The 17,348-nt window shown below is 47.4% G+C and overlaps 3 protein-coding genes and 1 long non-coding RNA gene across 8 annotated transcripts in view; 3 read left to right on the top strand and 1 right to left on the bottom strand.

Moving 5' to 3' along the window:
• LOC102020964 (guanine nucleotide-binding protein G(s) subunit alpha) overlaps positions 1–17,348 on the top strand; it is a 54,406-nt gene that overhangs the window by 18,020 nt on the left and 19,038 nt on the right. The gene's annotated exons all lie outside the window — the stretch shown is intronic.
• The window catches only part of LOC106146267 (neuroendocrine secretory protein 55-like), a 59,592-nt gene that overhangs the window by 32,735 nt on the left and 9,509 nt on the right, over positions 1–17,348 (top strand). The window lies entirely within an intron of this gene.
• On the bottom strand, positions 3,608–15,385 carry LOC102024170. Of its 3 annotated transcripts, XR_001235572.1 has the most exons (4): positions 15,298–15,385; positions 12,951–13,104; positions 7,934–8,714; positions 3,608–6,711 (listed from the first exon to the last, which is right to left on the bottom strand). It is a non-coding gene; the product is annotated as an uncharacterized LOC102024170 (long non-coding RNA). The 3 variants fall into 3 exon arrangements; XR_001235573.1 differs by having other exon boundaries at positions 3,608–8,714; positions 10,925–13,104; XR_262289.2 differs by having other exon boundaries at positions 3,608–8,714.
• Positions 16,184–17,348, top strand: LOC106149412 (myristoylated alanine-rich C-kinase substrate-like; the record flags this gene model as incomplete). The annotated part of the gene is given in 1 exon segment (XM_013518249.1): positions 16,184–17,348. A coding segment is annotated over 1 exon segment (824 nt), but the record flags the coding sequence as incomplete, so codon positions are not given.

Raw genomic sequence — 17,348 nt, 5'->3', positions numbered from 1 at the left:
CATCAGCTTGAGTGAAAAGTGCAATCAGAAACTTGTCCTAATTGGTTCTCCCATTCTCCCAAGTTGAGGCTTCTTGGTTGAAGCACAGCACAAAGGTGGAAGGGGTTTCCCAGGCTGCCCCTTCTTCGCCTGTTCTCAAGGTTTACACCCCCCACCCCCAAGGTCTGCTCCTCTTCCAAGTGCCAGGAGTTAGAAATGTGTCGCTAATTGATTAGAGCAGAATTTGTATTGCTTCGAGACTTAGCAAAAATGACTGATTAGGGGCCAGTGGGGGGTACGATTGCTGTTCTAATAGCTAATAAAAGGAACTCACCACAAATATGTTCAGACAGTGGGCCTTCTGTGACATCTTAGAATTCCTGGGGAGCAAAGGGGTCATGGTAGTTCTCCAGGAAGGAAGGTAGTTGGGAAGTGTTTATTAGAAATTTAGCTTAAAATGACATGCCTGATGCAGGACGCTGTGATGGTTCCAAAATGAAAAATAGTTGTTACAAATTAATTTTGAGAAGTTTTGACCATTGGCAGATCTGAGGTTTACTTCACAGGTAGGTTATGGTCAACTTGGCAAAGAACATGGAATGCTGTTTAATCCACAGAACACATTCACTCACTCTCCCCCAGTGATAAGCGACTCCTCACTTTTTGGTTAACTGATATCAAAATAGCTTTGTTTCCTCTTTGCATCTCTAGTAGCACCTCTCTGCATGCAGCAGCTGCTCGTGTATCTGCCGTGCCTCTCAGAAGGATGTGTCCTTGCTGGGTCGGTGAGTTTGCCTTACTTTGGGCATTTGTATTTATTTGTTTGTTTATTCATTCATTCAATATACACACTTACTATGTGCCCTTCCTTCATTGGAAGACAGAGGTATAAGACATGGCTGCCCTTGACGGTCTTACAATCAAAACAAACCCAGAAAGTTAACAGTAAGGAGCGATCTCTGCTAAGGGATCACAGAGAAGGAACAGCAATTAAGAGAAGATGGAAAGATGCTCAAAAGGCAGATTTTAGCAACCTCTCAAGATTTCTGCAGTCCAGTTGAGCAAACTAAATCAGAGCTTATGCAAGTGAGGATTAAACCGCAGAAAATCCAGGAGGATCTACTTGGGTCAAAACAAACAGCCAAGTCTAGACATTCAACAGGCACAAGCATTCAGATTTCCATGCTAGTCTGAAGCTGAAAACTTATATATGCACAAGAGTGACTGAACCTTCTCTTGTCACAGGGTAGGCTTGGTGTTGGTGATCTGTCAGCTTGGTACTAAACAAACCTTTTCTCCAGGAGGTGTAGCCCAGCGCCTTGCTGGTCATACTGAGGTAGGCAGGCTTGCTTCTAGAAGGGTCTCCAGAGCTCTCACTCAGTGGTGTAGAGAACTGCCTTTAGCCAGCTCCCCTCTTTTATGTCTGCTTTGTCTGGAGCCCTACTGTGCCCTCCACCCAGGACTGGAATTCTCTGAGGCAGTGGGTCCACATTTTCCCACCTACCCTTAGAATCTTCTGTGTCAAGGATTAGTATGCTACTGATGGGAGAGAGAAGCGTTTGTGCTTTGTAGCCATAGGTCCTGTTATGCTATAGCGTATTTCCATCTTGGCTCCAGCCCGTCATCTTAGCTCTAACCCTCCATTTTAGCCCCAGCCTTCCATCTTGGATCTTGACCTGCCCTCTGTCTTAAAACCGGACTTCCACCTTAGCTGCAGTCCTCCATTTTAGCTCCAGTCCTCCATCTTAGATCCTGATTCTGCTTTCTATCCTAGCTCCAGCCCTCTATGTTAGCTTAGTTCTAATCCTCCATTTTAGAATCTGATTTCCAGCTTAGCTCCAGTTCTCCCTCTTAGATCCTGGGCTTTGGTTTTCTTTTTTATGTTCCCTAAAGCAGAGGTAGTTTGTATTAAAATACTGTCATTAATTCCCAATCTGTAGAAAGGAAAATATACTTTCAATATCCAGAGCTATATTTTCAACTGTCCTTTCACAAATACTTTTACCTTATCTATGTATTACCATTAGAATAATGCATCTTATAGGTCTCTGCAATGCTCAGCATATGATATCTTAGAGTCTTTTCAAGCTATATAAAATATATATCTTTATAGTATGCATGTGTATATACAGATAGGTTTTTTAAATATTAGAAATAGGACAAGAGTTGTTTTTGCTGAACTGAAGGTTTTCTGGGTAAATTTTGTTCCATAGTAAGTACAATTCAGGTTTATAGAATTATTAAATTTTGTTTGCTTCTTAAAAATGGCCACCCCTCCGAGAGAACCGAAGCAGGAATGTCTGAATTTTGTGGCTGGGCACTCACGGATGAGCCCGTGGCAAATACGAGAAGTGGAGGTTTGGGCCCTGGCCTCTCTACCCCTCTGCAGGTGGCTGTGTTCTGTTCAGTTAATCCCATTAGCTGGCAGGGGCTCATGGGGTTACTCTTAAGGGACATTTGCATTTTAATAAAGAACTCCGTGAGGCCCAAAAGCGGGAGAGTCACATTTTTAATGACGAGGGCCTCAGGAGTAGAATTCTAACAGGAAGCCTGGGGGAGGAAAGGGGAGGGGCATTTGGCAATAACCTGAGCTCCCCCTCTCCTTCTCCCCTACCATCTCTGATCGCCTAGCAGCCCCCAGTGCAGTGAACAACATCCCTCCCCTGCTACCCCAGGACTTCGGGCCTGGCAGCCAGGTGCACCCTATTCAAGTGGCACGAGCCAGGTCCTATCACAGCCATCGGGATGATTGACTCATTCAGGCTCAGGTTGATAAGGACAAGCCCTGTTTCTTTAGTGTCCACGGCTGTGACACATAGACTAGTCAGGAAATAAAGGAAGCTTCAGTACTCTACAGTTGCTTGGCTTTCTCTAAAATGGAGATGAATGTAGGGTGGGGGGGCATGAAGGAAAAGAAACAGGGAAGCCAGAAACAGGGAGGCCAGGTCGGCAGACGAGCAGCAAAACAACTCAGGTGTCTGTTACATAAGCTGCCCCCCCCCCCCACGCACACACTGTCCTATGGTTATAGCCAGAGGAGAAACAGCGGGTGCTCAGTGACACTTGGGTTGGTTTCGCACCTTAGCTCAGAGTTGCTCAGAGGTGTATTAACAACTAGTGATTCAGTTGAGGGAGGCCTGGATTGCCATTCTGACTTGCCAGATATTAGCATACCCGTGTAGAAACCCGAAAGCTTGCCAATTAAGCTCCCCAGTGTAACTTAAAGAGGGCCTTTTCTAGATGCATGATCTTTAGGAACAGGAAATTAAGCTAATTTTGAAAGCTCCTGACACTTTAGTTTCCCTCACATGTAAGGAGTTGAAGGCTAGAATGAATATTATGAATTCCCTGTAATATATATTTGAACGTATGTCATGGTTCCTAAAGGCAGCGCTCAGTATCACTCAGGTCTGTGGGTTCTGTTCTGTTTGGTTTTGTTTTTTGACTGTCATCCTCCTGAAAAGTGCCTTTCAAAAAGTTCTGGGATGGCTAACAGGATGAGAACAACACTGTCACAAAATGAGATGAGATTCCAGAAAGACCCCTGAATGCTGCAGCATCCATGATACAGAAAGTACCCTTTGTGTGGCTCAGCGACAGTCCGCAGGGTGAGGGCGATTAATTCCATGTGTACATTATAGCTTTATTTCAAAGACACAAGCATGCAGGCTGGCGATGATACTCAACACGCAGTTTTCCCTCGGAGCATGAAAGGCATTTGGATTTTATCTTCCCCTGATCAGACCTCTCCACTTCCTTGTAAATAGCTTCCTCCTGTCCCTTAGCTAAGACAACAGGGAGAATCAGCCTCTAAGTTTTGCTAAATTGTGTCCCCTGACAAGGATTTACAACTGGGTGGCCCTGCGTGGACCTAAAGCCCAGAGGTAGCTGCCGCCACTGTTCCCACCGCCGATGAGACCAGCCTTGCCGGCACCTTGCTGCAGACAGAGGCCGGCTCAAAGCATCGATTTCTCTCCCCACCCTCCCAAGCTTAGGACTCTGCTTAGAACGCTCTGTTTCTAGCTAAAATTTCCATCACCAAAGGGCCAGATTTTAGGTAGAGAAAGGACCACTTTAGCAAATGAGAAGCGGGATGGAGAGGAGGGTCATTTCAACAGCAGCAAAAAATCAGCGATGCCATTTCCCTGACAGCTCTTTAATTATGATGAAAGAACAAGGTGTTTTTTTTTTGGTTTTTACAGAGGAGGCTTGTGGTGGGGGAAGGGAGGGGGCCTCTGAAAGGGATGTGGGCTGCTGGGGTGCAGAGTGCAAGGCAGCTGTCACTGTGAGTGATGGATGCACTTGGAGGGGGAGCCCAGCCCCTCTGCAGTGTGCACAGCCAGCCAGGTCTTCAGGCCACCTTGCTACGTTCAGCCAGAGGGAATTGTGAAAGCAAAAGCCTGCAGGCAAAGATGCACACCCTGCTAGATGCAGGCTTCTTCCTTTCCCTCTGTGGGGCAAGATGTGATTTTACCCCGTGGGGAGGTCAAGCCGCTCCACCGGCTGGAGGGCTCTCAAGTGGCCACACACCCCCATTGTTGGAAGATCATGTTTTTCTTCAGCATCAGGTGCTAGGTCAGATGTGAGTCCCCGTGGACATTCCGGGGCATGGGGACTGGAGATAGGGACAGAGCCAGAGGCCTGGGACGAATACTTCGGCAGGCAGAAGCCATGTTTCAGGGCTGGGGAAAGAGCTGCAGAGCCAGATGCCGAGAGGCCACATTCGGCTCAAGCAAAAGTAAAGCCCCCTCTCCTTTCCATCTCTGCTCTTGTAATAATCCTGCCCAAATCTCTGATTTAAGCACCCACTGGGCTCCTCTAACCCTGAAAGGGAGCCCAGGGATGCTGAGCTGATAGTGTCCAGGAAGAAACAAATCGTAGCCCCTCTCTCAGAGCTGAAAAAAGCCTTCGCTTCTGGAAACGGGAATCTAAGGAAAGGAGTACCCAAGTGCATCCAGGTTAGCTATGAGGACCCTAGGGGGATAAAGGGAACAGAAGGAAAACAGCTACAGAAGGGGGATGACTTGGCCCATGCTCTCCCCTCCCTCTTCAGCTCTCAGCTCGGGGGCTTTTTCCTGACAGGCAACGTGAAGTGCCGCTGCTTTGCGAGCCTCCAGCGCAGAATCGCACAGAGCCGGAGAGATGGCTCGAGCCCGCACGCTCGCTGCCTTTGTACAAGCGGTGCTGCGGGCTCGGTGTCCATGTTAGAAGTGCGGTGGGCGCCTGGAGAGCCCCTGGCCTTGAATTAAACTCTGATTGGCAGCTTCACACCCCCCTCCCCAAGCAGGCACACTAGGCAGCAACTGCCCCGGGCGATCTGTGGTTTTTCCGGGGTTCCTTCTTCTCCTCACTCAATTGTCACCCTGCTGGAGACACTTCTAATTTTGATTATTATTAGCGGGCAACTGATAATGAAACAGCAGGGACTTGGGGCTTTGTGGTAGGTGAATTATGGACATTTAGGAGTAAAACCACTTTATTTTCTACACTTAGTAAGAAGATTAACAAGCAGAGTGAAGCAGCTGCAGAATCTTACCGGAGGAGAAGTGGTCTTGAAATAGTGAGGCGGGGGTGCACCGGGGGCTCCCTAACCCAGGGCAGCGTGGTCTCCCCATCTATGCCAAGTCCGAGGGGGGACCTGTTCCCTGCCCTGTCTCAGTGACTTCGCCTACCGTAGAGATGGAGGAGCTGTCTGCTTTTACTGGATCTGTTTATGGGGAAAGACTTAAAAAAAATATGTTAGAACCTGTTTATTTTTTCTTTTTTCCCATTTGCAAGGCAATATTAGGAGTCAGCATTTCAGTCTAAAAAGAGAGAGACCCTAGGATAGCATCCTCTCTTGCCATCCTGACGCTGCTTAGAGATTTTATTTTAGAATGACTATAGTTTGGAGGGAAACATATCCAGATAAATCACATATAGGGGTGCACCCAGCCTGAGGGACGGGAAGCCCACATCAGGAGGAGGTATACTTTCAATGTTAGAAGAAGTAAAGTATTAGGATATTTGCTCCCTCTTAAAAATAAATAGGCATTTTGGAAAAGGAAAATATGCAGGTGTTTGAGAAACAAAGCGAGGTCATCTGTTAATGTTAGGCTGTAAAGATCGTAATCGCATCTGAAGAATTGGTCTCATTTTTCATATCAGAATTAATATTGGTTGAGATTAGATGGCTTCTTAATTTAGACCATTTACATTTTATAGAGCCCTGAAGAGAGTGTTCCCAGCCACTTTCTGGTAGCAGCAAAGCCAAATAAACAGGGACAATATAATCTTTAAAAAGATCCATCCTTTCATCTGTAGCTTTGCTCTGATAAATTTTGAGCCATTTAGCACAATTTAGAAACTCAGATTTTCATTGCTAGAAATATGTAGTGCTTCATACTAGTCCTGTAGCTTTTCATCATCCACACCTTTCCTATTCTGGTGACCTTTCTGAGTTGAGTTTTTTGTCTTCTTGGCACCAAAGCTCCAATCAATTTGGAGAAAGTTCAGTGGGGAAAAAGCATCTGGATGTTTTGTGTTCAAATAACTAATTTGCCTGAATATTTGAACAGATCAGCTCATCCATGCAGCTGCCCTGCCGTCGCCCCAATGCAGTCTCTCAGTGCTATGGGAATCAGAGAAAGCAGACCTCCAAACCAGCCTGTGCACGAGTCTTCCGCCTTCTCTGCAGTAGCCATGTAAAGTCTGCTGCAGGGGGGCGATGGGGATGAAGGAGCAGGCTGGTCCCTCCGGGAAGGCATAGGAGGCAAGCAGTGGGGAGAGAATCTTTAGAGCTAAACTCTCAGCAACATTATCAGAGTCAAGATTTGTCTAGTGCCTGCAGCCATCTTAGAATTTAGAGAAAGCTGAAGCCACCCACCCTCATTTTGTCTTAGGTCACAGCCAGCTCAATCCAGCTAGTGAAAAAAGAAGCATAAGTGTTGCTTTCATAGAAAGAGAAAAATACCCATGGTTTTGTTTCTTGAAAAAGCTGACCCCCACCCTATCCTTATCTCAAAGTCGCCAAGACTGAGACTGGATAATCAATTCTATCCTTCCTTCACATCTGCATAGACAATTTAGATCCCCCTTGACTGGCCTTTTTTTCCCTCTTGATCTCTCAGTAAAGTAGAAAGCCAAGGAGGTGGGAAGGAAGGGGCTGCAGAGAGGTGGAAGGTAATGGCTCCCTGGTACATCTCTCCCTTTGTGCTTCTGTCTCGGCACTTGATTTCTATTTGCGAATGGCTCAGGCCAAAGAAAAATATTGGTATCTCCCCCAGATGCTGTTCTTGGTCTGTCTTACTTGTTTTCACTTGGGGTATAAGCAGGATAGAGCCCAGGTGTGATCAGACCACTGGAGCCTAGCCTTGATCTTTTATTTCTATGTTACCGTCACAGAACCTTGAAAATGTGTTTTTACCCCTTTACCACTGAGAATTTTAGAGCGGGAGAAGAAGGTCAAGAATTGATGACTTAGATTTATTAGTAGCCCCATTAAGCAGACCTCAGAACTATAATAATGGGTCTTTGCTAGACAAATGAATGTCATGTTTCTGAAAGGAAAAGAGTGACAGCTGGCACTTCACAGAATCATCAGATACTAGCAAGGATTCAATTACTATAAACTACAGTGATTCTTTTTGTTTGTTTCCCTGGGGTTTTCAGGTTGCCAGTGGCTTTTCCCCCTCTTCCTTTGCAGATCTGCTATTTTGCTTTACACATTTCAAAAACTTAAGCATCCTTTTTCTTCTCTCAAAATCTCTTTCTTTGCCATCCATTTGAGAAACTAAATGCTTGCTATAGAGGTCTATTATTTAGCAACTGTCTTTTTTCATTTTCTTTCTTGTTTTGAAAGTTTCCCCCTTTTTTTTTTTTTGCTTCTCTGGTCCCCAGTAAATCTAGTAGGTACATAACTTTGTCAACTTGAGGAAAACAAAATAAATGAAATATAAAGGCATTTTATACTTACAATTAAAATATTGTTTTTTAGGGGAGGCACACTAGTCAACATTTGGATTTTCATGTTCTTTCAGTTAACTCATGGGAGCTCATGAAACGGTGAATCTGAAGTAATGATACATACACACAAAAATACTACTTAAGAACTTCACTTCTCAAGCTGAGGATGACTTTGAATTACCCCGTTCTGGGCACTTCTCAGTAGTGTGGGTTAATTAACATCAATTTGGGACATGTAGCTTTTTAGACTTTGGGGTACCTTCAATGGTTGTGAGTGAATGGAAAATCCATTTAACTATGAAATCAGATGTCTCTTGGCCCTGCCTAAGTTTTATATTGACTTCCTTTGTATGGTTCAGCCAGCTGGCACCATTGTGACGGGTTAGGATCCAGGACCTTTGCTGTCAGTGAAATGGACCAAACAGAGCTTTGTGTAGGGCCATCTTGACTTAGCCAGCTCTTGCTTAGCCTTCTTGCTTCCCTCTCCTAACCAGGGCAGTTCACTCAGGCTGGTCTTTGACATTTCTGAGTTGCCTTTGTAGAAGCATGCTGATATCACACCAGAACTCCCAAGGTTTAGTCTACAACCATCTGCCAATCTACCCTGTTTCCAAGTTCTCAGAAAATCCACTGCCTGCCTAGATGACTGCTGATTTCTCACCTTGGGTTAAACCAAAGAAGCCAGAGTAAGCTTTACCCCATTCCTACTTCCAACAAGGCATTCATGTCTTCTATAGGTGAAGGGCTAGTTTTCCAGAGTCTTTACTTCTTAGCCTTCGGTCACTGTAACCCTGGGATAAAAATAGGTATAATTAGTACACTGTACCTTAGATGCTACATGTCTATCTTTGTGCAACTTCCTTTAATAATATCAATTTTTGTGACACATTTCCTAGAATCCTAGGCTTGCTGTGATGGCTGAAATCCTCTAAGAGCTCAACTGTAGGACAGACATGTTTGCTTTAGAACCTAGGAGGGTTTGGTCCTGATTAGATCTTCTCTTTGTCCTGCTTTCCTGAACATTGCAGGCCATCTTGATTTACTTGTTCTTTGATAAGGGAGCCACAGTTCCATTCTCTCCCAAGGCTGACATTTTTGTTGAAGGTTGAGCACACATGGCCAAAGGATCTTTCCTGGCTGACTCCAGAGTCACCACCAGTTAATTGGGGAAAAATTTGAGTTGGGCATCATGATTTCAGCCAAGCTGGGCATACAATGAGTACACCTGTCACTTCAGCCAGTGCCCAAATTCAGCCCCATGGATCACAGCTGTAGCATTATTTCAGCATGAGCAATTCAGTATTTCATGTTCCTTAGAAAAAATAAATCATTCCAAGCTGCTACTGTTCACCTATTAACCCTTAGGGGGTTTTTTGGGGAGAGGGGAATCCATAATTTGCTTGGCTAATGGGGCTAATATACCCTTTTGAATTCTGTCTCTTAAAAGGCTATTTCTTACACACAGGGGCTAGAAAAAACAACATCGTCCTGCTCTCGAGCAGCCGCAGCCTTCCAAAATAAGCAGTTAGATTTTCTTTTTATTTATATTTTCACCTGCATAGTACAAGTTCTCCTTTCTCCAGACAAGCACTGCTTTCTACGGTTGGTGGCTCCCGTTTCTTTCCTCTTGCCGCGGTATTTTAAATTAGCCCATCATCCTTGGCAAATCTTCACTTACAACTAAGTGCTGAGAGAAAGTTCATCATCAATCAGAACTTTTCACTTTATCTAAATGGTTCCCAAAAGCAACACACGTTTTTTTTTTTTGCATGTCCTCTCAAGAGCAGGGCCCCTCTGTCACCTGGATCTTAATAAATGAATGGGCCATCTGCGATTAATCCCCATCCTACAAATTGTTTGAAGACAGAGTCCCCTGCCTTCTGAAAGAAACTGGCTATATTTAGTTTTTAAAGCAAATCTGCTTTGTGTTCTTTGTAAAGTCAGCGACATTCTTTCAATTTTTTTGGTGTAATTAGCACGAAAGGAGCGGTAATCTGAGAAGTTCGTAGAGACTAAAGCGAGGGAGAGACAGGAATGTTCAGGAAAGTGGGTTGAGGCAGCTTTCCCAGTACTGGGCAGAGAGCAGAGACCTCGGGACGTGGCTGTGGGTAGAGCTGAGGTCTGCAGCTCATAAAAACATCTTTTCATCCTATCCCCAGACTGGTTGCAAATGCTTGATGCTTTGGCTACATAATTTTCTCGTAACTTCCAGAGGTCGGCAGAGACCTCAGAAAGCCGCAGGCCCGTTGGGTGCTGCTGTTGAGCGGGCTCCGCGTGGACCAGCAAGGGTGCTGTGAGCACGCCAAGCCCTCAGCAAACTGCCGAGCGAGGTAGTGAAGGCAAGGGTGCTGGGCTTCCCAGCAGACACCGAATGGTGACCAAATGGAAGCTGACCGGCAGCGCGGCAGAGGCAGGCTGGGGCTTGCACTGGGCCACCTGCAGGGGACAAGGGCCTTCTCCTTGAGAGCTGTGCAGTTTGTGCCCCAGTGGAGTGTTCCCCCTCCAAATAAAAACCCAGGGAAATAGGTGGTACTGAGTTATAATCCCACATTTGTCAATCTGAACCTGAACGTGTGTGAGCAAAGACGAAAAGAGGGAAAGGTACCTGCATTCCCAGGTGAACTAAACGTGGGGCTAATGCTGTCACATTAATTGCTTAACTTGCTTTACCAGCAGCAGATGGAGCGGACCTAGCGAGGGCGGTTTCAGCCAGGAGGGAAGGCAAATAGCACTGTGGCCCCGTCAGCATCTCAGGTGACTCAAAGGGAGGCTAGTTGCTGATCGTAAAGTTCTTTGAAAGGAAGAACTAAACATGTAAAACTTCTATGCAGTCATTTTTCGCTTTTGTATATCTACAAAGGAACAGTTAGCTCTCAAATTTGCTGCCTCATCAGATTTTTCACTTTCTAACTCTACATTTAGGGCTAATTATGAAGAATTGACTATCATGTTTAAAAAAAAAAAATCTTTGAAAGAAGAGCCATGAAAAAGTTTCTTTTACCTAAGAAAATGTCTTTACAATTTCAGCATCACATCTCCAGTTGCACCGATGGATGTTTTGTTTAGTAAGATCAAAGTGCCATCGAATTAAGGAATCTTGTAGATGAAAACAAAGGTCAGCGGGTTCAGGCCTATTTTTAATCAGTCTCCCCGCATTATCCCCCATTCTGGATGAGTTTCCATCTTCAAGGCCAACTTAAAAGTTCTAAGCAACAGGTTTTCCCATTACCTTAGTCCTCATGAAATTTTCTTCCCAGGGGAAGTGGAGGATATTTTAGTTTAGGAAGATTAATTTTCCTGCTGTGGAGTGTGGAGCTCTTTAATATTCTTTTGCTCAATTAAGATATCCATTAAGTGGGGCCAGGGGGCTGTTGTTATGGATGTGTCCATAAGAGAAAGGGGCTGACTCAGTGTTGGTCGTGGACTTTACCTTTAGTTTTAGAGTTAATCATTTGTGCTGACGCCGTGTTCTGCAAAAGGGCCTCCCTTTTGGTTTGCTCTTGGGTCTGTTTCTCTCCTACTTCTTATCCAAGTTGTTTGTCTCTGTAGAATCTTCAACCAAAGGCAACGTGCACATCGTGTCTTTTAGCTGAGGCTGTAAGAGGACAGCAGTAATCCACACGGTCTCCTCGTTCGCTTTTCCACACGTAGCGTCAATGGTGCTTTTGTTTAAAGTCACCTTCCGCCTACTCTGGGGCTTACAGGGAGATGGTGAGAGAGGCACCAAGGGCCTTGGGAATTTGGCAACTGTGAAGACCACAAATTATTTCTCGTAGGTGGTGCCTGCCCATAAGAGTCAGAAGCAATCTCTGAAAGCTGCAAAATGTCCCGGTCCACCTCAAGTTGTGTGGGACGGTTTTAAGTAGATGTATCAAGAGCAATGCAAAGCCCCTGGCTTTAGCAATTAGGTCCAAATACACTGGGCAGTGCATCTCCACATTCAGTTTGCACTAGAGGGAGGGCATATTCTAAATGAAAGACACATTTTTAAATTAATTGATGAATAGTAAATAGGGAAATTTTACTTGGCCATGTACTTGATTCGTTGGTGGTTGACTTAGGTCTTCTGAAATGAAGGGTTTTTTTTTTTTTTCTTTTGCGGTACCAGGGATCGAACTCATGACCTTGCGCTTGCCAGGCAGGCGCTTTTGCCACTGAGCTATATCCCCAGCCCTGAAATGAAGTTTAACATCACCTTTACTTTTGAATGTAAGTTCAGGGTTAATTTGTGGCTGAAATTACTAACTGGTGAAGAGGACAAGAAAAAAATGCTCTAGATGATCACTCTATTAGATTTTAAAGAATTTTTATGGTCTTAAGTAAGAGAACCTTCTTACAGGGGCTAACTAGGAGGAGAAAATGTTTTATACAATACCTGCTTTCATCTCTTCTATGCAGCATAGGTTTCAAGTAACATTTATTTGCAGTAACAGTTTCAGTCAGTTGTTCTAGTTAATTAAAGTGCAGATTGTGCTTTGAAGACAGAAAGCAGTGTGGAAGCACTAAATACTATTATTAAAACCTCACAGCTAAAGTTTCTGTTTCAGTGGAAACCTATTTATTGTTTCCTAGGCTATTAAAATAATATTATAATTATATTTTCTCCGAGCTCTTGGAAAATGGCTTACAGTGACCCCAACTAATGAAAGGCCAAGGAGAACACGTGTGTCCAAAAACTGAATTACATCATTAAATATAATATTTTCAAGATTCTAAAATGTAGCAATTCTGTTGCTTCTAAAAGCAGACAAGGCATTCTTACTCCAAAAGGAAGATGCGAAGGAGCCAAGGAACACACACTCCATCCATAAATACGAAATTTACAAGGCCACAAAATTTAAACCCCAACTTGTGAATTCATCCACTGTTGCACAAAATAGAATATTGGAGAGAAATGTTGCTAGGCCATCTCTCTGTGAGATCTGTGACACCATCTGTTTGACTAAGTTGTATCACTAGGTGACCCAGTGTTTTCAGATTAGGGACATGTTATTATCTCCACTTGCTGGCTGGAGCATGCAAGTCACCTGAGCCAGGGAGCGACCAGGGCCCTCCCTGAGTATTTCACGTCCAGGACATTTTGGCCCTCTGCCTCTTCCTGTAGCCTGAAGTTTCCATAACTTCCATCTCTTCTGAGCCAAATGAGGGGCCCCTCCACCAGAAAAGTCTCTGGTGTGGATCCTGTAAGAATGATACTATGGATTATTCTACTGTCATGGCATAAACTAGGTACTTAAAAATAGCAATAACCTATTAAATTACTAATTCATATGACATGGTCACACATGTTAAGCTCTAAATGGGAAAGATTTAAAAAAAAAAAAAAAGATTATAACTTTGGGGCCCAGGTAGGTCAAATGGGAGGCCAAAAACTGTCGATGCTGTCAGCTCACCAGAACAATTAAGTAAAAGCTCTTCTTTCACTTTGTGTCCAGTGAAAACAAGAAAACTGAACACACCACAAGCCAGCCTGTGTTTCAGAGCTCTTGGTGTCATCTGCTTACCTGTAAACTCTTGATTCCACCTGCTGCCATTTATTTACAAAGTAAATGCTCTATTTGTCCATCCATGGTTAATCATAATAAAATATAAGCAAAACCTACACTTAATAAATTTTGTTTTGCAAGGACAGCGTGCCAGGTTAGGAGCTGAAAGAAATATAAGCTGACCTTACGTTACGCACTTCCAGGACAATGGTCCCAATTGTGCCTTGCCTAGAACATGTGTCAGTGTATGGGACAGTTTCACTCCTTTTAAAGTTCAGGTGTGATATTTATCTAAAAAGGGAAGGCAGTAACCCAACTCAGGGACTTCCAAATAAGGCGACTCTTCACTATAGTCATTGTATAACTGTGTAGCTACTGGCATAAGTATCGAAGTTGTATTGGTTACTATTTACTTTGTACCTTTTAAATACAGTGTATTTGTGCTTTGCCACATTAGAAGCAGGAAGATACTTTCAAATAAATGGAGCATAACAAAAATTTCTGGGCAGTTCCTCCCTCTTGTAAGTCTGTTATCAATTTTTAAACATGACAATTGATAATGACTCAAATTCAACTACAGAGCTTTTATTTAATATATAAATATGTAAAACCTCAGCCTTGTCTTTAAGTAGGCACTAACTGAGTTGGTGAACAGCAGTGAGTCATGATCTCTCCAGTCATTGACGAGAAGGCCTCCCTGCCATGAATGTTTTCATACCAGCACTTTTGGGGCATCAGTTAAACATTTGTATCCACTTCTCTTTAGGGGGAAAGCATCAGTCTAGAACAGTAGCGCCTTTGCTCTTTTTTTCAAAAGTAGGTACATTCTTGTATGGAAGAGAGGTCCTAAGCAGAGCAGAAACTTCGCAGCAGTTTGAGAAAGTTAGAGACCCGCATTTCCAGCCGGGCAGGGCAGGTCTGCAGGTGAGGGTCTGACTCCTAGGCTTGGCTTCCTGTTCTTAATTCCAAGAATACTTTGGTGACTTTGAATTGCTCTCTGTTGTCCTTTCGGACTCATAAAAAGGGGGGGGGCGTTGTAGAATGAGGGTTAGAGGTGTAACTGAAGGGGTGAAGAAAAATAACCTGGAACATCTGTCACACTTTTTCTTACTTTGAGTTGAGCAAACTTGAGAGAAAGGAGGGGCTCGGTAGTCCTGTTGAGTGGTTAGTGGTGTCTTTTCTGTTTTCAGAGCTACTCAAAACTGTGAGCCTCTGGAAGTATCAAACAATTTCCCCGCACACCTCGGGGAATGTTTGGTATGTTTGCGTTTATAGGCAGACTACCCTCCCCACCCCCGCAAATCTCAGATTCTCTTAAATCTGTGGAAAAGTCAAAGAAAGTTAAAACTTGGAAAAGTTTGTGATGACTTTGCAGATCTGGGTTTGCTGACACATACTATAGGCCTGTGTCCTATTCAAAGCAGGCTCCATGTCTTCACCTGGCCATCTGGCACCCCAGGCCACCTGGGCACAAGTGGGCTGGACCAAAGAGTTGTTGAATGAATGAATGAATGAATCAGAGATACCCATGCACATGCCTGTAGAGCAACAGGTGACCCAAGCAAGGTCCCAGGAAAAGTGAGCTAGGGCAAGCTGGTCGAAAACTTAGTGTCCTTGCCCTGACCAGTGCTCTCTGCCATGTCCTAGTGGGAGACCAGAGAGGCGGCGGGATAGTTTTGAAACAATCTCTAAACAACTTCAAGTTCAATAAACTACTTTTCCTCTCTTCCAGAGCCCCTCCTGGCGCCCAGGCTGGGCCACCGCCTCTCCCACCTGGGAGGCCAACCCATGCACCGACTCCACGCCCTGGCCACCACTCCTCGGTTCTGTGTCGCCCGCCTGCTTCTTCTAGAAATGCTAGTTTTGCCCTCACGCGGGGGCTTCTCACCGGATGATCAGAAACCCCGTCCAGGCGTCGCGATTAGTTAGGCTCTGCGGACACCCACCTCCGCGGGCACGCGCCACTGGGAGGGCGGGGTGGGTGACGGTCCCCGCGTGCGCTAACCGGGAAGCTGGAGGTAAGGAGGCGCACAGCAGGGGTAAGCGCCGCCGTCGCACACTTTGCACGCCGCCCAGGGCTACACCACTCACCGAAAATTGGGAGGCAGGTCTGGGAGGCGGGGTCGGGCGCCCACCGTCTTGGGCGAGCCCGCACTCGCCTCCACGCTGCCCCCCGCGCCCCCTGCCCACACCCGCGCTGCCCCGGCACCGGCGCGCACCCCGGGGCTGCGACGCGGCCCGTTTGGGTGCGTCCTCGGTGGGCCGATTTTTCGTGCTTCCCCTTCGGTTTATAGGGGCCACTGCTATGGGTCGGTCCTCTGAAGAGGCTGGGGCGTCATCAGGCCGGTTAGAAAGCGCTGCTCCCCGGCGGGGACACTCAGTCGCGTCGGCACCGCGGAGCGGGCTGCGTCGGGTGGCTGGCCTCGGGCGGCGCTGCCCGCTCTCCGGCTCTGGGCTGCGGCACCGCGGCTGGAGCGAACCCCTGTCCCGGCGCGGCTCGGGGCGGCGGCGGGCGGCTGGCAGGCAGGCAGGCACTGCCTTGCGTGTGAGTGCACCTCACTCACATGTAAGTCGGGGAGCGCAGGGGCCACCCGCGGAAGTGCGAGTCGCCCGGCGCGGGCAAGAGCCACCGAGGCTGGGACAGGGCAGGGGCGCCCCGGCGCTGCTGCTCTGCCCCGCGCCTGCCGGGCAACCCCCAATTCTCTCTTTTCTCTCTTCTCTTCTCCATTGGCGTGCGTGCCCAAGACCTAACCAAGGAGCGCCTGAGGGTAACAGCAAACTCGTGTCATCGCGCCTTTGCACTTTTCTTTTTTGAGTTGTTTGACATTTCTCGGTGCTTTTTGATTTCTCGCTGTTGTTGGGTGCTTTTTGGTTTGTTTTCACCTTTTATTCATTTGCTTATTCTTTTGACGCTAACTCTTAGGCAGCCAGCCCAGGAGCCCCAGGTCCGGGCAGCCGTGCTCTGCGCCCCGGAGCAGCGCAGCGGGGACCGCAGCTGACCCCCATCACCAGCCCGACACGGGGCGCACCGGGGCAGGACAGCCCGAGGCCGGGGGCAAGCAGGGCGCCCGGGCCCGGCGCGAGGAGCCGGGCTTCCCGCGGTGGCCGGGCCACCATGCTGAAGATGGCTATGAAGCTCAAAGCCCGAGTGGCCGCGGAGAGCGAGAGGAAGACAGCCGCGGCGGCTGCCGAGGTGGCTGCCGAAGCTGCCGCGGCGGCTGCGGCGCTGGCCGGGCAGGAAGAGCCCCTCGCCCCGAGGAAGCGCGGGGACCCCGAGAAGACCGCAAAGAGCGCGAAGCCCCCGAAGAGCGCGGCGCGGGAGGTGCCCCCCGAAAAGTTCCCCACCGAAAAGGAGCGCAGGAAGATCGAGAAGAAACTGCTGGAGCAGAGGAGAAAAGAAGAGAAGAAGAGGGAGAAGGAGATGAAGAAGTTGGAGAAGATGCTGAGGAAGAAGATGAAGAAGGTGCCACAAGCCCGGGAGGAGGCCCGAGGCCCCGCGGCCGGCGCCGCCGCCGCCGCCGAAGACGAGGGCGCCGAGGAGGGCGCCGCCGGGGGCGCCGAGGGCGCCGCCACCGGGGGCACGAGTAGGGCCTGGGCCGCGTGGGACACGGACTCGGGAGACGAGGACGACGCGTACTACGCAGCGCCACGCGTCGGGGGCGTCGTGTGGCGGCCCGGGCCGGCCAAGGCTGGCGCGCTGAGCGCCCACCTGCCCCTCGTGGTCTTCCTGGTCTTCTCGGTGCGCAGCCCCTCGTGGGTGCTCAACTTCCTGCTGCAGAAGCGCACGGAGGAGGGCCGCGGCTGCGGCTTCGTGTTCGGGGCGACCTGCTGCTTCCGAGTGTTCCTGGGCTGCGCCTTCTTCTCCTTCTTGAGCGGCCGCGCCAAGCGCAGAGGCCGCGCGCGCTCCGGGGCCGGCGGCGCCTTCGGCTCGGGCCATGG

This window comes from Chinchilla lanigera, unplaced genomic scaffold, assembly GCF_000276665.1.
Source record: "Chinchilla lanigera isolate Chin_1 unplaced genomic scaffold, ChiLan1.0 scaffold00044, whole genome shotgun sequence".
Lineage (NCBI taxonomy): Eukaryota > Metazoa > Chordata > Mammalia > Rodentia > Chinchillidae > Chinchilla > Chinchilla lanigera.
This window is presented reverse-complemented; position numbering and strand designations above follow the sequence as displayed.